We start from the raw sequence: 20116 nt of genomic DNA on the forward strand, positions 1-20116 counted from the left end.
AAAATACGGTATTAAATAGTCTAGGGAGGTAATAGATCCTTATGAAAGTTTAGTATCGTAACAGCAAATCCGACTAAAGTTAGGATATTTTTCAAACCCTTATCCCTTAATTATACTTTCATTATCCATTCTTCATTTCACCCACATAGTCCCTATTTCTATCATGTCATTAGTTACTTTGTATCTGTTCCAATGGTATCTAACTATCTATTCATATATGCTATTAAGCCTATTTTTCATAACTTATTTTGATGCATTCAATATAGATAAAGGGTAAATTAAAATAATTAGTCTTTTTTTTTTCTGATTTCTTAAATACCGTATAAAAAGTGATTAACTAAGAAGGGGTAATACAAATATACAATACCCTCTCTTTGTTAAATATAAATAAACTGTTAAGATATGATATATTTCTTTTCTTAATAAAAATATTTATTGACGAATTTATCCTTTTGATTCTTTCTCTCGCTCTTTTAAAAAATACAAGTGGTCATTATTTGGGATTTAAAAATAGTTAAAACCCCATTTAAAAGGGATAAACTAATACATTCATGAAATTTTAAAAAATTATTTATTTAGATCAAATAAAAACATATCAATAATTTATTTTAAAAATAAAAAAGATCGTCGCCTGAGAGATTCGAACTCTCGCGGGGAAACCCCATGTACTTAGCAGGCACACGCCTTAACCACTCGGCCAAAGCGACATATTTGTCTCTTTCAGTGTTTAGTGTATATTTATTACTCTCTCTGCCCCCATTTCATATGGCACTTGTTGAATTTCGAGATTCAAATAAGTCTATCTTTGACCGTAAGTTTTTCATAGATCTTTTAAACATTTTGAATTATTAATTATTATGACTTATAGTACTTTTTACGTAGTTTACAAATATATAAATTTCATTTCAAATAAGATTCCGTGCGCAAATTTCATATCAAACTTAAACTGTTGACTCTCGAAAAATAAAAAATGTCACATAAATTGAGGCAGAGGGAGCATAAAGCAAAATGGTCATGATGCTATTGATGCTTGAAATTATCTATCCTTAATCAGAAGTTTTTAAGTTTAAAGTGTTTTTGATAATAGAGATTGTTTTTTATATAGGAAAAACATCATACTATAATTAAAATGAAGAAAAGGGCAAGATAAAAGATCAACTAAAAGCATCTTTCCATGTGAATGTTAAACTTTCTAACAAAAGTAAAAGTAGGAATTTGAAAAGAGAGGAACAACCTTTCTGATACTATTAATCAGTCATGCAGGCAAAATGTTCTCCTTGAACTACTAAATTGCTGCCACTTCAAATGGTTAAAGCATTTATGATAACCTCATATTTCACACAATAATTTGACTATCTTCCTATGCACTTGACTTACATCAACCAGAATGAAATATAGCTATGTAGCATTTCTTGTGTCAACTACATGGATATAATCAATGGCGAATTCAGATTTTTCACTAAAGAGTGTCAAAATATAATTAAAGAGGTAAATACAAAAAGAAGTCACGTAATATCAATATACAATATATATACATAAAAGGAATATTCTATCTAGCTATATAGTATAAATTTTTTTATAGAAGCGTCAGTTGACATCCCTCTAGTACATGTGACTCCACCACCGGATATTACTATATATGTATATGGGGCTTCTGATTGGCTAAAAGTCAAAAGTGCATTTGGAGTACTAGTCCAATATTACTCGTGAAAAGATAGGGAGAAAATTATTTTCACCTAGCACTATGTATTCTATTATCCAACTCCACTAGGATTTGCAAAAAACTATTATTCATTGTGTGCTTGATCAACTTTTATCAATTATTTCCCATATTCCTTAGACGATTCTATCGAGATCCCTAATTAAAAATAAGAAAATTTTAATTATTTTTATAATATTTTTGGATGATATATACCTTTTTCTTTAAAAATTCAGCATCTAAAATTCACATATGCGATTAATGACAACACAAAATCATTACCTACTGTTATATAATTAATATATTCTACAAATTTAATAAAAGTAAAAGATACTCCACTAATAATTGGAAGGATTTTTTTTTGGGGGGAGGGGGCTCTAATATACGGTGCAGGATAATGGAAGTGAAACACAGCTTGATATTCCATTAATAAGGATTTCATGAATTTGGAGGATGTTAGCTACTAAATGGACAATTTGGTAGGGATTTGGGCTTCTTCTTTTTTTCCAATAAACAACTTCATTATATTATCTCATGTGCCACTAAAGGAGATATGTAAATCTCCTTTTTAAGTTGAGTGACAACCCCTTTATCCTATGTCTATCACTAATAATAAGCTAAAGTATACTCCCTCTATTTTCATATTAACTGAATTTGTGAGACAATGTAAATATATTAAGAAAAACATTCAAAGACATAATTTAAAGTTTAAACCATACTTTTCAGTTTCCACTATTGCACTTTGTGAAATCATAAATATAATTTTACATGTAGTGTAATTTATCTCTTAGAAAATATAAAACTTCAATAAATAAAAGGATAAGTATGAAAAAAGTTTCAAACATTCATCTTAAACTTTAAACAATCCAATTATTTTGAATAATGAAAAAAATCTCAAAAATTCAATTAATATAAAGATAGTATAGTTTACATAAAGTTGTTGTACCTTTGTTCCACTAAAGAACTTGTTAAATGTTGCTATCAAAATCATGTGTGTAATCTAATTAAATATTTCGTATTTAAGATTAGTGTAACATTTTAGAGAAGGGCATGTGCACGATCGAATATATATACCTAGTTATAGCTAATAACTAACTTTTACACATACTTCAAAGGAAAAAAATATAAGGATAAAAAGTAAAGCACTCATTATTGAACTTTAGTAAGAGTCCAGAATTAATTCCATTACGCTATATATTATGTCATGCTATCAAGAGCGGTTTCTCTCAATTATTTCGGATCGTAATAATAAGCATTCCTTCTATCTTAATTTTACTACGTGTCGCAGCCTCTTTCGTTCCTTTCACTAGATCTGATTATTTTTTTTCGATACAATCAGTGGCGGAGTCACCTTACAAATAGAGGGTTCATCAGAACCTTCTTCGGTGGAAAATTATATGATTTATATATGGTTAAAATAATTTTTTAGATATATATAGTAGATATTGAACCCCCTTCAATTACTTTGTGTGTCGATTTTTTCAGATTTTGAACTCTCTTATTAAAAAATTTGGCTCCGCCACTGAATACAACAGCTAAACACGAAGATAGAGCTCGTGTCTAAGCATAAACTAGTGTTGCTATTTTTTTAGTTAATATTTCTTCTGTCCTTTTTAACTTATCAAATTTGGATTTGGAATACCTATTAAGAAAATAATGATTTGTACAGTGAGTTTACTATTTTACCCCTATATTAATGGATAAGGTTTCAAATATATTTTCTCACTATATTTTTTTAAAAAATTTAGCTTAATGTTAATAAATTGAGGGTTACAATAGGAATAAGAAAATTGTTCTTCTTTGGTTTGTCAGAAATGACAAATAAGAAGAGAAATCAAATTAGAAAATATTTGACAAGTACTATTTCCGTCCATTTTTAATTGTCGTAGTTTGATTTTTTAGAGTCAAATTAAACTTTGACTAATATTTTATGCTATATTTTTTCAACATAATATTGATATGCAAAAAATTGTAATTTATAGTACTTTTCGTATAGTTTTGAATATTTAATTTTTTTGTTTAAATAATGAATTAATGTAATCTAATTTAACTTTGAAAATTAGTTAAATTGATTTTTAAAAAGCGTGACATAACAAATAAAAATAGACGGAGAGAATAAATAAGAACTAAGGGAGTAAGAATTTGCATGGGGAAGATGATACTACTCAAAGTCCTAACTTTAATTAAAAATTATTAAAATATGTTTATGCATTTACTCTGCTTACCAATTACCATAAGAAAAGCAATGGAAAAGCAGTTGTCGTTCATTCTCAAGCAAGTTAACACACTTGGCATATGCACCTAAGAATGTGGCCATTTCGAAGCAAGATAAATCAAGTTTTCTTAAGAAAAAACATTAATTATGTAACTATGTTTGAAGATGGAGTAATCCAAATCAATCTAGGTCGATCACAAATATCAACCTTGAGATACGTTATTATCCCTTTGGGACACCCACGTCCGATTTAAAAAGGGAAAAAAAGAAGGAAAACTTACGTAAATTTCATCAGTTAATTACTTATATACACTTTAGTTTGTAATATTATGTATCTTATCAGATTTTGGTACATTTAGATACGTTCAAATACATGTATCTCGGGATACATGGATAAAAAACGATGTCTTATTGGTAGCTGGAGAATCATGCAAAATATTAGTATTATGTATAAATTATGTGGGTATTAGTTATTGCACCTTTTAACTCATATAAGATAATAAATTGACATCTCAAATATTCTGCAAATTTATAGAATATTTACAAAGATCAATGGAGATCAAATAAATCTCAAACAAGTTTAAATCATTCTAGTTTAAGAAATATGTTATTAACGACTCTCAAATTATAGAAATCGATCCAAATTATCTTAGTTCGAGAAATATAACACTTAAGGCCGTTAAATTATGAAAATTAAATCTAAATCATCTTAATTTGAGAACTACGGCACTAACAATCTTCAAATTATGAAAAAAAAATTATGAGAGAAAAATTTAGAAAAAATAAAAATAAAGATCACATTATTTATCAATAAAATATTCATGATAAAGCGCGTGAATAGTCACAAGTTACAACACAATAATAGAGTGGGCATTGTTAAAGTGGAAGCGTGCGTTATTTTTGTAATGTTGGGAGTTTGTGCCATCCCGTCCTCCAATGCCGCCTCCATAAACGGTTACTCCTTCTGGCCCCAACATACAATAGGGGTGTTTACGGGATTTGTGGTTTAAAATAAATAAATATATATATATATTTATACTTATACGATTAGAAATTATTTTTAGAAAAATAAGATGAGTATTTTAAAATTAAATTATTATTAAATATTAAAAAAATTGTCATATATTATTTTCTTTGTCCAATAATATTTGTCTATTATTGACTTTGCATACTTATTAAAAAATTATAAATAGAAGTGTAATTTTACTTTATCAACCTTTGAATATAATAAGTAAAAATGTCTTAGAAAATGTAATAGAGAAATGACTATAATTAATGATAAGAAAAATTAGAAATAAAGTGGACAAATATTGTTGGACATCCCAAAATGGTATAGCAAACAATTATTGTAATTTGTCGGATTGATTCGATTTCATCTTATTCAACTTTTTTTATTAAAATCTAAATCAAACTACATATTAGGAGTATCAATTTTTTAAAGAGTTAAACATCAAACCAAACTCAAATATGTATTAATTTATTTAATCAGTTTAAATCAATTTTAATCAAATCATGTACATCCTGGCTTAGGAGATAGAGAAAAGGAAAATGAAAAAAAATATATTGAAATATCGTACTTTCACCAATGACATAAAAGAAATTTAGATAGTCAACTAATTAAGCTTATAAAATTCCTCCACCTCACTTGGTTTCGTCATTCACAAAACAAACAAAACAATAATTCAAATCTAATATATGAAATAGTCCATTTAAAATAAAATTTAGTCTTTCGAATAAATTTTGATAACTTAATTATGACAAAAAATAATTTTTACTATAAATATGTTTGTAAAATTTCAAAAAATAATTTATAAATATAATCTTGTTTAACACAAATACCATGAAAGGATCGTTTAGTTGACGGGATAAGAAAAAAATTCTATAATTACAATTAAAAGTCATTTTATTCCATTTTGTTGATTTTATTTTGGCAAGATTATTTAGTGCGACAATTTTGGTACTTCCTTTGTCCCTAATTACTTGTCCACTTTCGAATTGACACACCTATTAAGAAAGCAATGATTGACATAGTCAATTTACCATTTTACCCTTATTAATTATGAAATTGATAATTTAAAAATTGAAGTGTTTCAAGAAGTTCTACATTTTTCAAAGTAATTAATTGAGGGTATAATAGGTAAAAAAATATTGTCCTTTCTTGATTTGTCAAAATGGACAAATAATTAGGGACAACTAAAAAACAAAAAAGTGGACAAATAATTAAAAACATCAGATTAATTAGTTGTATGCAATTTAGCAATCATTTTGCCGATCCACCGACTCATTTAACGCATTATTAGAATCATTAAGTACAATTTTTAACGATTAAAATGCTCTTCTCATATGGGGTTCTATTCTTCTACAAAATAGTACTCCCATAATATGCATCTGCATTTGAGAGTCAAAAATCTATTAATCCGGTTCTAGATTATAGGACTCACTCTTCTTTTTAATTCTTTAAAAAAATAAGGATATATTTTTATATTAAGTAATTACAATTTAACTTTAAAAGACAAACATCTATCACTTATTTTAATCACAAAATTCAAAAGTTAACGAAAAATATATTATAAAATACAGATACAAGTACAGCTAGGCCGCAAAATTATGAAGATAAAGAGGTGTAGAATTTTTTCTGTTCATAACATTTTTTCTCTTATTGAAAAAGACAAAAATGCTGAACTTCCACCGTCAGAGTAGTTGCACATTGCTTTGACTGCGAGAATGGTGCGTTGATGTAGCGATAATACTTTCGTGTTTACACTTAATATAATACTTCTCGTCTTTAATTTATTAATATTGAGTTAATATCTTTGAAAAATATAGTGAGAAATGAGTATATTTAAGACTCTATCATTTAATAAAGATAAAATAATAAACTCATTATATCAATCATTATTTTTTAAATAGAAATATCAAGTAAAAAAGAATCGAAGAAGTAGTACCATGTTACTGTTACATATTTCTATATTTATTTTTTAGCAATAAAGTTATGTATATTCTTGATTTAGTATTTAATTCAATTATAATACTGTATTGGATTTAAAAAAGCTTAGGCACTTGGCACCAACAAAGAATGTTCACAGAAATTGATTCAAAGGAAAACGTAACGTCTCTAAGATGTATTCGGTAAAGGATGATTTATATCGACGACGTGAAAATAAGGATAAAAAAGAATATTAGCTTGCACCACTTATGAATCATGATTCATATACCTAAATAACAATCATCGATCGTATAGTACTTTAAGGATTGAATGAAATTAATCTATAAATTATTGTGTTACGTTGTTAATCTATAAATAATAATTTCGTACACAATTGTAATGAATCGAATACCAAGAACTATAGTTATTTTACACATTTCCCTGTTCAATAGTAGTTGAAAATTTAGAGGTGCAAATGTTGGTATCAATTTGGGTCAAACATAGCCGTTACAACCATTGTTCTCACCCACGACTCTTAACGGGACAAAATAATGCCCAATTATTTTTCCGCTTAACGTTCCAGTGGTCCCTTATTTTCTTTTACAATAGTTTTCCCCTTGACACACGTAATAAATAGAACAATAATTATTTAAAATTTAATATTTTATAAAATATATTTAAAATAATCATGATTAATATTTAGATTCAATTCGAAATTACGTAATAAATTTGTTTAAATATTAGATAAGAAAATAAAATATTTATTTTTAATACGCCGAATAAATAAAAAATAGACGCACTGAAAAAAAAGAGACTTAGGACCCGTTTGGTTTAGCTTTAAAAAGTAATCCCTTTGTTTCTATTTACTTGTCTATTTTGGACTTGATACATTTATTAACCCTTAAAATAATAATAATTGACATAGTGAGTTTCTCATTTTACTTATATTAATTGATATAATTTTAAAATCAAATTACTCATTAATAAGATTCTATCTTTTTCAAAAATCTTTACTCTCTAAATAAATTGAGGTTATAATAGGTAATAAATATTGTATTCTCTTGATTTACAAAAAAAATGACAAGTAAAATGGGAAAAACGAAAAGTCAAAATTGCAAGTAAAAAGGGACAAACGAAAAGTCAAAATTGGATAAATAAAAATGGACAAAGAGAATAGCTTTTCAAAAATGATTCTTTAAAAGTTAAATTTTAATGACTTTTAAGTTAAAAATGAAAAGTAAGGTAATATCTATTTTAATTCTTAAAGTCATTTTTAAAATATCCAACCACCGTTGAGGTTGAAAACTACTTAAAACCCAAATACCCTCTTATAAATGTGGTGCTACCCCTTTTTAAAGCCAAAACAAGCTTAAAGCCATAACTTTTTAGAGTAAACGTTTTTATATTTAAATAATTATTTTAACTTGTTTCCAAAGAGGCTTAATTTATAAACGCGTGTTTATCAAATGTATCTACAAACTAAATGTTTATAAACTTTTTATTTGATCAAATAGTTTATTATATATAATATCTTTTGTAATCTGTGATATACTTTTTTTCCTCTCTAATATAAAACCCTTAACACCCTTTTTATTTTATTTTTATTACTTTTCCTGATTACTCAATGTAGTAGAAAAATTAAAAGATTACTATATTCATGAGTCATGACATTCTTTCTATCTAAAAAAAAAGGAGTCTAGAAAGCATTAACCTAAGTTTCTTTTTTGACTATTAGAAAACTAGGAAAAAATACCAATTTTTATTGAAAGAAAAAATTGAATGATTTTTAATTCATCTATCATTATGATCAAACAACACTGTGTTTTTGTCTATTATTTAAGTGCAACTTTTGGGGTTTTTAATTTTATAGGATTTTGAAAGTTTAATGTTTGCAAGTATGAAAGTAGCATTAACAAATAGAATCACTAGAAGCTTAAAAACATACTCCCTCTGTCCCTAATTACTTGTCCACTTTTTCTTTTATAGTTGTCCCTAATTACTTGTCAATTTTGACAAATAAAAAAAATGACATTTTTTTTTACCTATTATACCCTCAATTAAATGATTAATTATTTTGAAAAATGTAGAACTTTTCATCCACTTTATAATTAATAGAGATAAAATGGTTAACTCATTATGTCATTAATAATTTTCTTAATAAATGTGTCAATTCAAAAGTGGACAAGTAATTAAGGACATAAATAGTATTTGCAAACTCTGTCCTAGAGAAAACCTTAATTACACGATATTTTAGAAGTTTCTTTCAAGAGGCTAAAGTAGTATTAGTTTAAAAGACAGACATGGTTTTTAGAAATAGACAAAAATCAATTAATTATTGTAGTTCTCTTGAAGTAAAAACAATGATGAACACAAATGTTTTTCTTTAAAAAAAATAAAAATTAGGTCAATCACATCACTTTTGCAATAAATTGTTTTATAAAAACTTTTCCAAGATTTACTTTATCTGTTGACTTTTACTTGTCTTTACTTGAGTGAGTTATTGTAATTCATTTTTTTTTTCAGAATTTTGATTTTCTTTATGAAAAAAAATAATGACGTGTCCGAATTATAATGGTCACATGTAAAAAATGGTTTTGCAAAATCACTGTTAAAAAATAATGGCATGAATGAGCATTTTCTTAAACGGTAATGGCATAGATGAGCCAAACTTTTAACGGATGATAATAATGAGCCTTTTCTGAAAGTTCGATGGCATATTTGAGCCTTTTCCCTAATATAAATGAGTTTTCTCTTTTACTTGTTCATTTTAGTATATCAAGAGAAAACTATTTTTTTCTTATTTTATCCTTAATATTAACTATTTATTCTCCAAATGGATTAGTAGAAACTCGAAATGGAGAGATTATATAACTAATATCTCTTGATTTTTTGTGATGAATTGCGTTGTTTGTGTTGTGTTCCATTAGGAGGTGAACCTAGTGATCTAGACCTCCGTGGAGACTCTCAACTCTAAGACTGTGTAGAGAAGTTAAAACTAGTGGTGGTGATGTTTGCCTCATCGATTTTTATGTTTTGATGTCTTGTGATGAAAAATGTATTGTAAAATGAGGGTAGATTTTGTTTGTCATGGCGAAGCGAGTTTGCTACATTGGGTCCGCTACAACGGACGAGCGAGACAAAATGCACGTTTTGAGTCAGCTTTCACAAGTCTTCCCTCGTAACTTTGGATCGTTTTGGCCATGCGACATGGAATCATGATATGAAATTAAAATTTTGTTTGGACATGATATTTGAAGTTTTTGTGTTGTATATTTTCTCATAAACATAAGAATTTCATAAATTGTAAAACTATTAAAATAATCCCAATTATTTATTCAATCTTACCAAATAAACAAAAAATTATAAAAATCGCATAGTAAATTATTACAAAGCCATTGTGGTCAGTTTTGTTCACTAAATATAGATGAAAAACTAGGTTTTTTTATTAAACATTAAAGTAGTAGTAGTAATAAATGGAAAAATTTTAATATGGTTGATGCCCAACCAACAATAGTTGTGTGAGGCTCCATTCAATTTTCGACACTTGAATTTGTGGGCCCCATTTTAACACCACACTCTCTCATCTTCATTTTTTCAAATTCCCCCCTTTTCCTCATAATAAGTATTTTACCTCTTCTTCGTTTTTTAATAGTCTTAAATTTTTATTTTTCAATGTCAAATAGAAATATGTAAATTAATATCAATTCAAGTTTTAGCCTTTTTTTCCGTGATTTCTAATATGATTAAAAAATTGAATTCCATTATAATTATATTCTTCTTTTCTTGATTTATATATTTTTTTGGTTGGATTTTTTAAAACTTTTAACTTAAATTTCAATAATAAGTGCAACACCAAGTACAAAATATTTCTATAAAAAATTGAAGAACGAGTGATTTTAGAATACTTATAGGTATGCTCTCACTTACTCATTGGTGAACTTTTTTCGGTATAATTTTTTTTAAAAAAATTAGTTCTGATTGATGACAGTTGAATTAACTAATAATGAATAATTAAAGGACTAAAAACAAGTGATTTTGAACATAAAATCAATTTTTAAAATCATCATAATAAAATTACAAATCAAAATAGAAAGTGAAAAAATAGAATTAAATTTATAAAAAGGTAACTATATTACAAATAAAAAGAGTAAAAATTTAATTTTACACAACATACACACACACAATATATATATATATATATATATAAAGAGGGAGATATTTTTATAATCAGTTTGGTGGTTTTTCGATTTATTTTTACTTTGAAATCAAAACTGATTATGTCAATTTTTTTTAAAATAAAAAGAAAATAAATTGAAGTAAAAGAAATATTCAATTTGACTAAATTTTTATTTAGTTCGATTTTCGATATTCAGTGAATACTTCTTAATACAAATATAAAGTGTGTGTAAATTTCTCACTCAAAAATTATCTTTTAAAGGTATCCTGGGAATTTGATTCAATTTTTTGAGATGTAAAATAAAAAATTTAAAAGATTATTTTTTCCAAGCCTACGAGGAATAATTATATTTTAGTTGAATTGATTGAGAGGTGGCAATTTTTTAAATTGATTTAGTTGAGGGACATAAATGATTAATGGGAAAGAAAGAGCTAATCAAGATAATAATTAATAAAGAGCACAAAGAATTAAAAAAAAAAAACATGAAAAAGAGAGGAATATTGAACAAGGAGCTAAAATATTTTGGAGGGAAAAGAGGGGAATTTGAAATAAAATAAGGTGAGAGTGTGTGTTGTGTTAAATGGGGCCCACAAATCCAAGTGTCAAAAATTGAATGGAGCCTCACACAACTATTGTTGGTTGGGCCTCAACCATATTAAAATTTTTCATAATAAATGTTGTTAATAAATAAATTTAATAAGAAAAATAATGAATTTGATGAATATAAATGATAAAGTAGGAATTGATTTAAAGTGATGATAAATTTTATGTTGGTGAGAATAATAAATTTTAATGTTGGTGAGAATAATAAATTTTAAAAGGTAATAATATGATTATAAATTTTATTTACATATGAAACAAATGGCTAGTAGATATAAATGTGGGTTATTTTAACAAAATATAAAATGTGTGGATCAATTTTTGTATTTGAAAAATTCCAAATCATGATTTTTGGAGAATATGAGTTTTCATCTCATGATATGAAATCATGAGATGAAATCAGCGTAAAATCGCTTATCCAAACGTTGATTTCATCTCACAATTTCATATCGTGATATGATATCGCGTGACCAAATACCTACTTAGAATATTCGAACAAGAACCCGTAAGACGATTTTTCAAGGTCTAGAGCTATTTTCTCTCTTAAGACAAGTCTTTTGTCAATTTTTTCATCTAGTAATTCCATATCATTTTAGAATCAAAAGGAGTGATCTTAATGGTGAATTATGGGTCAAAACTTTAGAACTCATGAATTTGATAGGAAAGCATATGGCTGGAGTAATTAGCATGTATTTTGATTCTAAGTTGATTAATTATGCTTTTGACGATGAAATTAATATTTTGTTATTATTTATGTTGATTACAGAATCTACACACACAATTAAAGTGGGTTCTTTGAGCATATAAATTGCTCAAGAAAAGCTGTATGAAGTTGAAACTCTATGAATAAAATTGGTATGATGATAAAAATCGAACATGGGATTAAATAGCCTTTGGATAAATAATTTCATGAATCAGCAAAATATTTCTTCTTTTCTATTTCTAGCAAAATAATAAATTTTAATTTCTTGTTTACATTTTCTTCTTTGAAAGAAGGAAAAAGGAATTAAATTGTAGAGATGCAATTAAATGGAAAATCTCAATTTAAAATAAAAAAAATTCATTAATCAGCAAAATATTTCTTCTTTTCTATTTCTAGTAGGATAATAAATTTTATTCTCATGTTTCCATTTTCTTCTTTGAAAGAAAGATAGAAAGAAAGAGTCAAATTGTAGAGATACAATTGAATTTAATAGGGTGTGATATAAAAGTGAACCTTGGAATTTTGGAAAAATCTTAGTAGCTCAGTTGATAAATTATCTAAATTTTTATTTCATGGCAATTTAGAGCCTGCTTGGCATTGCTGTTGGGAGACCATAAACACTTATTTTGAGAAAAAAAAATTATTGAAAAATTACGTGTTTGACAAATCAGTAAAAGTGTTTTTAAATAAAAACGGAAACAGTTTTTCTATTATTGAAAAGAAGCCGGAAAATTCCGCTTCTTAAAAAAAACACAAGTGGAACAATTTTTTTTTCTCAATGCTAAAATAATCTTTTCATATATACATATTTATCAATATATCTCTTATTAATTAATTAACATATCTCATAAGTTTGGTTAAATTTCATTTAAGAAATTTATGTTTTATTTTTATATAATAAATTTTATATTCATTTTGTGTTTATGTATTATTATTTTATATTTTACGTATACTTTGATAGAATTAGAACAAACGATAATAACAATATTTTGTAAGGTTAGAAAAAGAAAATAACAATTAAAGTTTTCAATTCTCCAAAAAAAAAGGTATAATATTGATTGAAAATTTAAATATATACATTTTAATTTAATCAAAATAAAAGTTTAATTAACTTTTTTATAATAGATATTTAAAATACTTTCTTTCTATAAAATAATCTTAATATGAAAAATACATTAATAGTTGTCGTTTTTCATAACATGACTCTCAAAAGCAAGCACTTTTCTGAAAAGCAATTTTAAAAAAATGCTTTTAAAAATAAGATGTTTTTAGCAGCAATGTCATACAAGATTACTCATCCATTAATCCCCTCTTCATTTTCTCTTTCCCCGCCACAATTAAAAAAAAGGATAATGCTAAATAGCCATAAAATTTTGTCAGAATTTGGCCAGAAATTTTAAAAAACTATAATATTTTTTTTATTTTAAAATAAACTAATCTTTTTTTCATTTTTTAGTTATAAGGTATTAAAGTTAAAAAGGTAAAGATGTTTAAAATGGTAAAATAACATATGTAAAATACTATTATGACCAAATTTTTTGGCCAAAAGGATTTTTCCTTAAATTTAAAAAGAAAAAAACCTCTGGGTTCTCAATCTTTAATAAAGCTAAAGCCACTTTCTTTTCCAATTTCTTTAATTGATTCTTTTTAATTTCTTTTTGCTGCTTAACAGACTGGAAATTCAGGGTTAAAAATAAGAAAAATTAGAACTCAAATTGCAATTAAAATCCGTGAAACATAGTTGTCATTTTCCAAGAAAAACCAAAACAAGCACTAAGACCAAAATTAGTGTACTATAATCTCAATAAAAAATAATTGATTGAAGATTTGGAAGAATTTAAAATTTTGTCCTTAACCAAAAAAAATCTTTCTGAATTGTTTTAGAAAAATTTCCTTATTTGTATAATGTCCTTGCTATATCACTATGTATCTACTTTTTTATGTCACAAATTATGGGCATTTCTTTGAGGAAATTAAAACAACTTTTCTACTAGACATGGACATGGTAGATTGGGACATTTGCCAATCTAAGCTTTTCTATGCCTTCATTTCTTCTAGTACTACTTTTATTTTTGGTCCTTCAAATTATTAATTCCACATGTATTGTATACATATCGAAGAAAATTGTTTTATTCATCTGGCAATTTTTTGAATGCTCTCTATAATTTATATTTCTTTTATTAATCAAATCACGATTAGTAAATATTTGTTTGTATCTCAATATATTACTTGAATGTAGTAGAGTAATTCTATTTGATGCATACATTGATCATCGAACTTCAAAACACATATAAAACATTGAATGAGGAAAAAGGAGAAGATAAAAGATACTCCAACTTAAAATCAATAAAGGCAAGTAGATAGACCAATTAAAAAGTGCTATATTAGTAGCTAGCTACTTGGCATTCAAGCTGCAATGTGATAATGCAATGTTCCTAACCTTTTGTTCAAAGAGGATGAATTAAGAAAGTGAAAGAAAACTATGAGCAATTTATTAGTTAAAACTTAAAAGTCGTAAGTTAGGATTTTCACCTTTATGACTTCTAATTTATTTTTGTTATTTTGACTTTAAAACAAATACTTAAAAATATCTTTTTAACTTTATCAAATACTACAAAACTATTTTAAAACTAAAATAACATAAAATAACTTAGTTCAATCAAACTCGAAATAAAATAAAAGAATATATAGAGTTCATTATCTTGAAAATCCAAAGAATAATAGGTAATCTAGTAAATATATACTTTTTTGAATAGTCCTTTTATCTAAAAAAATAAAGAAAAAGAAATGATGGTTATTAGTGATCTTTATGTGAAACATGCAATGATGAATGAATTCTTTATCTCCTTAATATAATTATGTAAGTGCCGCATCTTGTTATATTTTATGCAACATTCTTTCAATGAAAAGTTTAAAGGAAAAGATGCTTGTTTGAATCACAATTCATAATATATATAAATATCAAAAGTTAATCATTTTCTATCCACGCTTTTCTATATTTTTTTAAATTTATAATAATGTCATTGTCTAGAACATTAACGAATTAATTTATTCATATACTACAAGATATGAAATAGATAAGTGATTATTTGTAATAAATTATGATTTGTAAGGGGTAAAATGAGGAAAAAGAAGAAGAAATAAATGCAAGACAAAGAAGTCTTATTTGATTAATTAAGTAAAGTAAGTACATACAGTAATACAGTTTTATTTCAAAATAGAAAAAACAAAGTACACTTTTTTTTCTTTTCCCACAAGAAGTAAAGTGAGTAGCTAAGCTATGATTAACGCATGCATTTACAAGAGTCAAATATACAGTTTTTTTCCAAATATATTTTTCTATATTTTAAGTTTTAATTTATAATAATTTTAAATACATATTATCCTAAAAATGATATTCCTTCCTTTATAATTTAGATGACTTAGTTTTATTTTTAATTATTTACAAAAGAATGATCTATTTATAAACTTAGTAACAATTTAACTTTAAAATATCTATTTTACCCTTAATGAAATAATTTATAACTACACAAAATATCTATCACTTATTTTACATCACTAATTTCAAAATCTTTTCTTTATTTTTAAAAACTCTTTGCTAAATCAAATTAACCATATAAATTAGAATACAACTAATTATTTTCACATAAACCATACTAGTAAAACTTATAATAAATATTTTAATCATCCTTCATCAAACATAAAGCCACTCGTAAATATTGTAATATTTACTATGGGGCTATAAATTATGTTATCAAAAGTGAAAAAATAGACATGATATATATATAATTTCTATTATTTCAGTATCAATAACATAATTTTATAATCATAATGGAGTAATATATTTTACATGCAAATCTTATTTCTATTTTAAGATAAAAGCAATATCTACTCAAAAGGAAAATATCCATAAATCATGAGAAAATAGATAAAAATATTATAGTATATTAAAATTTTTTTATAGAGTAATATTTTTTACTCAATCAATCACAATCATGTTAAATTAAATAAATAAAAATTAGTATTATCCCATTAGGTAGAGTAAAAAAAGGAGATTGGGTGTGGTAAAACAGTTTTGAAAAGCGCACTAAAGACAGTGGCATTAACGTAATAAGATCAAATTTGAAGCCTTTATAGTAAAGATAGTGGTAATATAAACCCGACAGTAGTCCTCCATAACTCCTTCGATCCTCTCTCTCAGTCGCATTTTCCGGCGACTGTCTCCTTCTCTGTTCTTGCTTTTCCGATGGGTTCTCTTCTCTGTTTCTGTCTCATTGCTTTTCTCCTTGTTCTTCACCCATGTTTCGCAAAGAAAACTTACATTGTTCATGTGAAACATCACCAAAAGCCTTCTTCTTATTCTACTCATCATGATTGGTACGATGCTCAGTTGAAATCTCTTTCTTCTTCTTCTTCTTCTTCTTCTTCCAACTCTGAATCTCTTCTTTACTCTTACGACACTGCTTATCCTGGATTTGCTGCTTCTCTTGACCCCCATGAGGCTGAATTGCTCCGACAGTCTGATGATGTGGTTGGGGTGTATGAGGATACTGTTTATACACTTCATACTACTCGGACCCCTGAGTTTCTTGGGTTGGATAATCAGTTGGGGGTTTGGGCTGGGCATACTCAACAAGAGCTTAACAGTGCTGCTCAGGATGTTATTATTGGAGTACTTGATACCGGTGTTTGGCCTGAATCTAAGAGTTTTAGTGATGTGGGTATGCCTGATGTGCCGTCCAGATGGCGTGGGGAATGTGAATCTGGTCCTGATTTCGATCCAAAGGTACATTGCAACAAGAAACTGATTGGTGCGAGATTTTTCGCTAAAGGTTACCGTATGTCGTCTTCTAGTTCATTTACGAATCAACCCAGACAGCCGGAATCGCCTCGGGATCAGGATGGTCATGGCACCCATACAGCCAGTACCGCCGCTGGTGCACCCGTGGGTAACGCTAGCCTTCTTGGTTATGCTAGTGGAATCGCCCGTGGTATGGCTCCTCGTGCCCGTGTAGCTACTTACAAGGTGTGTTGGCCTACTGGTTGTTTTGGGTCTGATATTCTTGCAGGTATGGACCGTGCTATTTTGGATGGGGTTGATGTGTTATCTTTATCTTTGGGTGGTGGATCAGGTCCTTATTATCGTGATACCATTGCTATTGGTGGTTTCTCTGCTATGGAGAAAGGAATTGTTGTGTCCTGTTCTGCAGGAAATAGCGGTCCTGCTAAAGCTTCACTTGCAAATACAGCTCCATGGATTATGACTGTTGGTGCTGGAACCATAGACCGTGATTTCCCTGCTTATGCTGTTTTAGGTAATGGGAAAAATATTATTGGGGTGTCATTATACAGTGGTAAAGGGATGGGTAAAAAGCTAGTTAGCTTAGTTTACAACACAGATAGTAGCTCTAGCCTTTGCTTGCCTGGTTCACTAAACCCAAAAGATGTTCGTGGGAAGATAGTGGTATGTGACAGAGGGACGAATGCGAGAGTAGAAAAGGGTCTAGTGGTGAAAGAAGCTGGTGGGGTGGGGATGATATTGGCTAACACCGTGGAGAGTGGTGAGGAGCTGGTGGCAGACAGTCACTTATTGCCTGCGGTGGCTGTTGGGAGGAAATTAGGGAATGTGATAAGGCAGTATGTGAAGAGTGAGAGGAATCCGACTGCGGTGCTCAGCTTTGGAGGTACGGTGGTGAACGTTAAGCCATCGCCGGTGGTGGCAGCGTTTAGCTCAAGAGGGCCTAATACAGTGACTCCACAGATATTGAAGCCTGATTTAATTGGACCTGGAGTTAACATATTGGCAGCTTGGTCTGAGGCTATTGGCCCTACTGGCCTTGAGAAAGATACTAGGAGGACCAAGTTCAACATCATGTCTGGTAAGTATCACCAACGGATAGTTCATGTTTAGATTAATTAAATATTAGATCGATCTCGCAATTGATTTGCAACATTTTACAATTTGTATAGTGATAGTCTGTCTTCCACTAATAAGTATACCATGATCCCACTCTCCGTGTCGGATCCTTCAAAAATGTATTACTTTTGAAGGATTTGGCATGCGTTTCACGACATTTTTGTAGAGTTCGAGTGGCGTTAGTGGTCCCTACTTCAAAAAAATTAATGGATTTAACATATCATATTATGGACCTACTTGAAACAAACAGTTCATTAGCTGGAAATAATGTGATGTACTTTTCGAAAATCTGACATTTGAATTTTACATTGAACTCTATTGCAGGTACATCCATGTCCTGTCCTCATATCAGTGGACTGGCTGCACTGCTGAAAGCAGCACATCCTGAATGGAGTCCAAGTGCAATCAAATCTGCACTTATGACAACTGCCTATAATCGCGACACCACTAACTCCCCTCTTCGTGATGCCGAAGGTGATCAACTTTCCACTCCATGGGCTCATGGAGCAGGTCATGTTGATCCTCACAAGGCACTCTCCCCGGGTCTTGTCTATGATATTAGGCCCGAGGAGTACATCAAGTTCTTATGCTCCTTGGACTATGAGATGGACCACATACAAGCCATTGTCAAGCGCCCAAATGTCACTTGTGCTAAGAAATTTTCAGATCCTGGGCAGATAAACTATCCATCGTTTGCAGTTTTGTTTGGGAAATCAAGGGTTGTTCGTTACACCCGTACCTTGACCAATGTGGGAGCTGCAGGCTCTACCTATGAGGTAGTCATTGATGCTCCCCCGTCTGTTACTGTGACTGTGAAACCATCAAAGCTTGTATTCAAAAGGGTAGGAGAGAGGCTGCGATACACAGTCACATTTGTGTCAAAGAAGGGTGTTAGCACGATGAGCAAGACTACATTTGGTTCGATTTCATGGAATAATGCTCAAAATCAAGTTAGGAGTCCAGTTTCATATTCGTGGTCACAGTTATTTAACTGAAAGGTTGTTCTTCCTTTAATGTAATGTATGGTTTTCCCCTTTTGAATTACCAGCAAAAATTGTGGTAATGGAAGTGTTTTTTTAGCAATGTGAGTGATAGGGTTCCTCCAAAGTTTTAGTTTTATGCAATGCATGCAATTATAGCCCTTGCTTGTATGATCATGTGAGCTTTCACTGATAATGTATTTATTACATGTTCTTAATAGCCCTTGCTTGTATGATCATTTCACTGATAATGTATTTATTACATGTTCTTTGGGCAACTAAACATTAACAGGGTAGCAATTTTTCCAATATGTTTCAGATACACGTTTAAATAGGACAAGTAGCAACAAAATATACATACGGCAAGACAAATTAAATCAACAACTCGAGACACCGAACCCTCTCCTCCTCAGTAGGTAGGATCATGGTGAATGGCTACAACATCAACGCCAAATACGGAGCAAGAGAAAATAAAATTGATGAGACTGAAACATGATGCTACAAGATTCTAAATCATGCTGTGTCTTTTCTCAATCAAAGATGTAGTACACACCCAACCCTCTTTTATAAAACGATCGTAGGAAGGAAACAAAAAGAAAACTACATATGTGATGTAAGTTTTCTAATTAAACAGATAAAATTCCTGACATATCTATCTGTGATGACAAGTAAAGAGTGTGGTTTTCTAATTTAACAAATATTGGGCTCGACCCAAATGAGTTATGATGTAAAGCTGCACCCTCACACAATCAGGTGGATCCGTCTCTCATTATAGCAGCCATGAAACTTTCTTGTCACTATAAAGATGTTTGATTGTACCTATTGAACACTTGTACCACTGCGATTTGACCACTTATTAAACACTTTTCACTAACATGATATATATAAATGAAATTGAC

At 28.6% G+C, this 20116-nt stretch overlaps 1 protein-coding gene and 1 non-coding gene across 2 annotated transcripts; one reads left to right on the forward strand and one right to left on the reverse strand.

Moving 5' to 3' along the window:
* Positions 1 to 625: 625 nt before the first annotated feature.
* On the reverse strand, positions 626 to 707 carry TRNAS-GCU (transfer RNA serine (anticodon GCU)). Its single transcript has one exon. It is a non-coding gene; the product is annotated as a tRNA-Ser (tRNA).
* Positions 708 to 16490: 15783 nt separating this feature from the next.
* LOC102580470 (subtilisin-like protease SBT1.7) lies at positions 16491 to 19356 on the forward strand. Its single transcript, XM_006342325.2, has 2 exons — positions 16491 to 18199; positions 18562 to 19356. Exons 1-2 carry the CDS (start codon positions 16567 to 16569, stop codon positions 19230 to 19232), a joined length of 2304 nt encoding a protein of 767 aa, XP_006342387.1. The 5' UTR covers positions 16491 to 16566; the 3' UTR covers positions 19233 to 19356.
* The last annotated feature ends 760 nt before the right edge of the window (positions 19357 to 20116 follow it).

Source organism: Solanum tuberosum, unplaced genomic scaffold, assembly GCF_000226075.1.
Source record: "Solanum tuberosum cultivar DM 1-3 516 R44 unplaced genomic scaffold, SolTub_3.0 scf00037, whole genome shotgun sequence".
Classification (NCBI taxonomy): domain Eukaryota; kingdom Viridiplantae; phylum Streptophyta; class Magnoliopsida; order Solanales; family Solanaceae; genus Solanum; species Solanum tuberosum.